Genomic DNA, 3,802 nt, shown 5'->3' on the forward strand with positions numbered 1-3,802 from the left:
GGGTTTCTCCTCATATGACAACTCCTCTGTTACCTGAACATCATCTACGGGGAATACTCTAGAGGGATCATCAATACATTTACGTAGCATCGATACATGGAAGACTGGATGTACCACCTCTAAATCAGATGGTAGATCCAACTCATAGGCAACCTTGCCTATCCTATGAACAATCTGATAAGGCCCAATGTATCTCGGACTGAGCTTCCCCTTCCTGCCGAATCTCATCACACCCCTCATGGGTGATACCTTCAGGAATACCCAGTCACCAATCTGAAACTCCAAATCTCGACGCCGATTATCTGCATATGACTTCTGTCGACTCTGGGCCGCTAATAATCTTTCTTGAATAAGTTTCACCTTGTCAACAGCTTGCTGAATCACATCCGGCCCTATTAACTTAGTCTCGCCAACATCAAACCAACCAATGGGTGATCTGCACTTCCTCCCATATAAGGCCTCGTACGGTGCCATCTGGATACTAGAATGGTAGCTATTGTTATAGGCAAACTCAATGAGCGGCAAGTGGTAATCCCAGCTACCTTTGAAGTCAATAATACAGGCCCGCAACATATCTTCTAATGTTTGAATAGTACACTCAGCCTGCCCATCAGTCTGAGGGTGAAATGCTGTGCTAAGGTTCACCTGTGTCCCCAATCCCTTCTGAAACGATCTCCAAAAGTTGTCTGTAAATTAAGCTCCTCTGTCTGATATAATGGACGTGGGAACCCCATGAAGTCTCACTATCTCCCTGACATATAACCTCGCATAATCTTCAGCCGAATAAGTAGTCCTGACTGGAAGAAAATGGGCCGATTTCGTCAGCCTATCTACAATAACCCATATAGAGTCATACTTCCGTTGAGTGCGAGGTAAGCCTGTAATGAAGTCCATATTAATCATCTCCCATTTCCAAGTCGGGATCTCTATCTCCTGTAATAATCCACCAGGCTTTTGATGTTCGATCTTGACTTGTTGACAATTCGGGCACTGAGCAACAAACTCCGCTATGTCCTTTTTCATGCCATCCCACCAATATAAGCATCTGAGGTCATGATACATTTTCGTTGACCCTGGGTGAATAGAATAACGGGCAGAGTGTGCCTCTCCCATAACCTGCCGTCGTAGCCCCGCAATATCGGGTACACACAATCTGCCTTCATATCGTAACACTCCGTCAGGTGTAACCTTAAATGGGGTCTTTTCCTTTTGAAGAGCTGCATCTCTATACTGTGCCAGAATAGGGTCCTTGTATTGGTGTCTCTTTACCTCATCTATGATTGAGGACTCAGCAACCTCTCGAATAGAAACTCCACTATCTTCTGAATTAGCCAGACGGACTCCAAGGCTGGATAGCCGCTGAATCTCCCGAACCATCTCCCTCCTTTCTGGTTGTACATCTGTCAAGCTACCCATGGACTTACGGCTAAGAGCATCTGCTACAACATTCGCTTTCCCTGGATGATATAAAATATCAACATCATAATCCTTTAGCAACTCTAACCACCGCCTCTGTCGTAAGTTCAGCTCCTTCTGTTTAAAGATATATTGGAGACTCTTATGATCTGTATAGATGTCCACATGGACACCATATAAATAATGCCTCCATATCTTCAAGGCATGAACCACGACCGCTAACTCCAGATCGTGAGTAGGATAGTTCTTTTCATGCTTCCTAAGCTGTCGGGAGGCATAGGCTATAACTTTGCCATGCTGCATCAATACACATCCTAGCCCAACACCCGAAGCATCACAATAAATAACATAGCCGTCTGGTCCCTCCGGAAGAGTTAGGACTGGAGCTGTAGTCAATTTGTCTTTCAATAGCTGGAAGCTTCGCTCACAAGCATCAGTCCACTGGAACTTGGCTGCCTTTTGAGTTAGCCTTGTCAAAGGCGCTGAAATTGAGGCAAACTTTTCTACGAATCTCCTGTAATATCCTGCTAACCCCAGAAAGCTGCATACCTCAGTAGGTGTCGTAGGTCTGGGCCAAGTCTTTACCGCCTCAATCTTCTGCGTGTCTACCCGAATACCATCAGCTCCAATAATATGCCCCAAGAATGCCACTGAAGTCAACCAGAACTCGCACTTAGAAAATTTAGCATACAACTTCTGGTGCTGAAGCACCCTAAGTACCGTCCTTAAATGGTCTGCATGCTCCTCTTCTGAACGTGAATAGACCAGAATATCGTCTATAAATACAATAACAAACATATCAAGGAATGGTTTAAATACTCGATTCATTAAATCCATAAACACCGCTGGAGCATTAGTCAGCCCAAAAGACAGCACTCTAAACTCATAATGCCCGTATCGGGTCCGGAATGCCGTCTTTGGAATATCTGCCTCCCTTACCCGCACCTGATGATAACCTGACCGCAAGTCTATCTTTGAAAAACACTTTGCACCCTGCAACTGGTCAAATAGATCGTCAATCCTTGGGAGGGGATACCTGTTCTTTATTGTTACTTTGTTCAGCTGCCTATAATCAATACACATCCGCAGCGACCCATCCTTCTTCCTCACAAACAGTACCGGTGCTCCCCAAGGTGACGTACTAGGCCTGATGAAGCCCTTTTCTAGCAAATCCCTCAATTTCTCTTTCAATTCTTTCAACTCAGCAGGTGCCATTCTATAAGGAGGTATAGATATAGGCTGGGTATCTGGCAGTACATCTATAGTAAACTCTATCTCCCGTTCTGGAGGAAGGCCTGGAAGTTCCTCGGGGAATACATCGGGAAATTCATTAACTACCGGGACTGATTGAAGAGTCGGTGCCTCTGCCTTTATGTCATGCACCCGAATCAGATGGTAAATATAGCCTTTTTTAACCATCTTCCCGGCCTTGAGGTATGAAATGAACTTACCTTTCGGCGATACTGTACTCCCCTTCCACTCTATAATCGGTTCCCCTGGAAATTGAAATCGAACTATCTTTCCTCTGCAATCAACATTAGCATAACAAGCAGCCAACCAATCCATGCCCATGATAATATCAAACTCAATCATATTTAACTCTATTAGATCTGCTACGGTACGACGACTATATATAACTACTGAACAATTCCTATATACTCGCGTAGCTATGACAAAATCTCCTACAGGTGTAGCTACCTCAAATGGTTCTATCAACTCAGACTCTATTCCGATCCTACTAGCAACAAAGGGAGATATATATGATAAGGTAGAACCTTGGTCTATCAATGCATACACACTTCGGGAGAATAGTGATAATATACCTGTGATCACATTAGGTGACGCCTCCTGATCTTGCCTATTAGTCAAAGCATATATACGGTTTGAGGGACCGCTAGAACTGGAAGCTCCACCACGTCCTCTACCACGGCCTGCTGGCGCCTGAATACCCTGCCCCGTAGGGCGCATAGCCACAGAAGAAGATGAACCAGCAACGGACCCTGTAGGCTGTGCCATACCACCTGCACTACCTCTAAGGTGACACTCCCTCATAGTATGGCCCTGACGGCCGCAAGAAAAACACGCACCTGTAGCCCAACGACATTCCCCAGGATGGGACTTACCACAACGAGAACACCGAGGCAAAGGTGGCCTCGACTGGCTCAAACCCCTGCCCATCTGTGACCCTGACGCCCTAGAGCTCTGACCAGCTTCCGAATATCCCATACGATCGAACCCCCTACCCATGAAACGTGGGGGTGCACTCTGTGCTGGCTGGGAAGAAAATCTAACATGCTGCTGAGACTGCCCGCTTCGAAACTCGTCAGGATAATCTACTGATCTAGCCCTCTTATGCTGGCCTCTATTATAATCTCTATCTTGCTGA

General features: G+C 45.7%; 1 protein-coding gene across 1 annotated transcript in view; it reads right to left on the reverse strand.

Moving 5' to 3' along the window:
- The window catches only part of LOC114078010, a 6,255-nt gene that overhangs the window by 1,691 nt on the left and 762 nt on the right, over positions 1-3,802 (reverse strand). The window contains exon 2 of the mRNA XM_027918506.1: positions 3,240-3,798. Coding sequence (XP_027774307.1) covers positions 3,240-3,798 — 559 coding nt within the window. The remainder of the gene's footprint in view (positions 1-3,239; positions 3,799-3,802) is intronic.

Source organism: Solanum pennellii, chromosome 7 (assembly GCF_001406875.1).
Source record: "Solanum pennellii chromosome 7, SPENNV200".
Classification (NCBI taxonomy): domain Eukaryota; kingdom Viridiplantae; phylum Streptophyta; class Magnoliopsida; order Solanales; family Solanaceae; genus Solanum; species Solanum pennellii.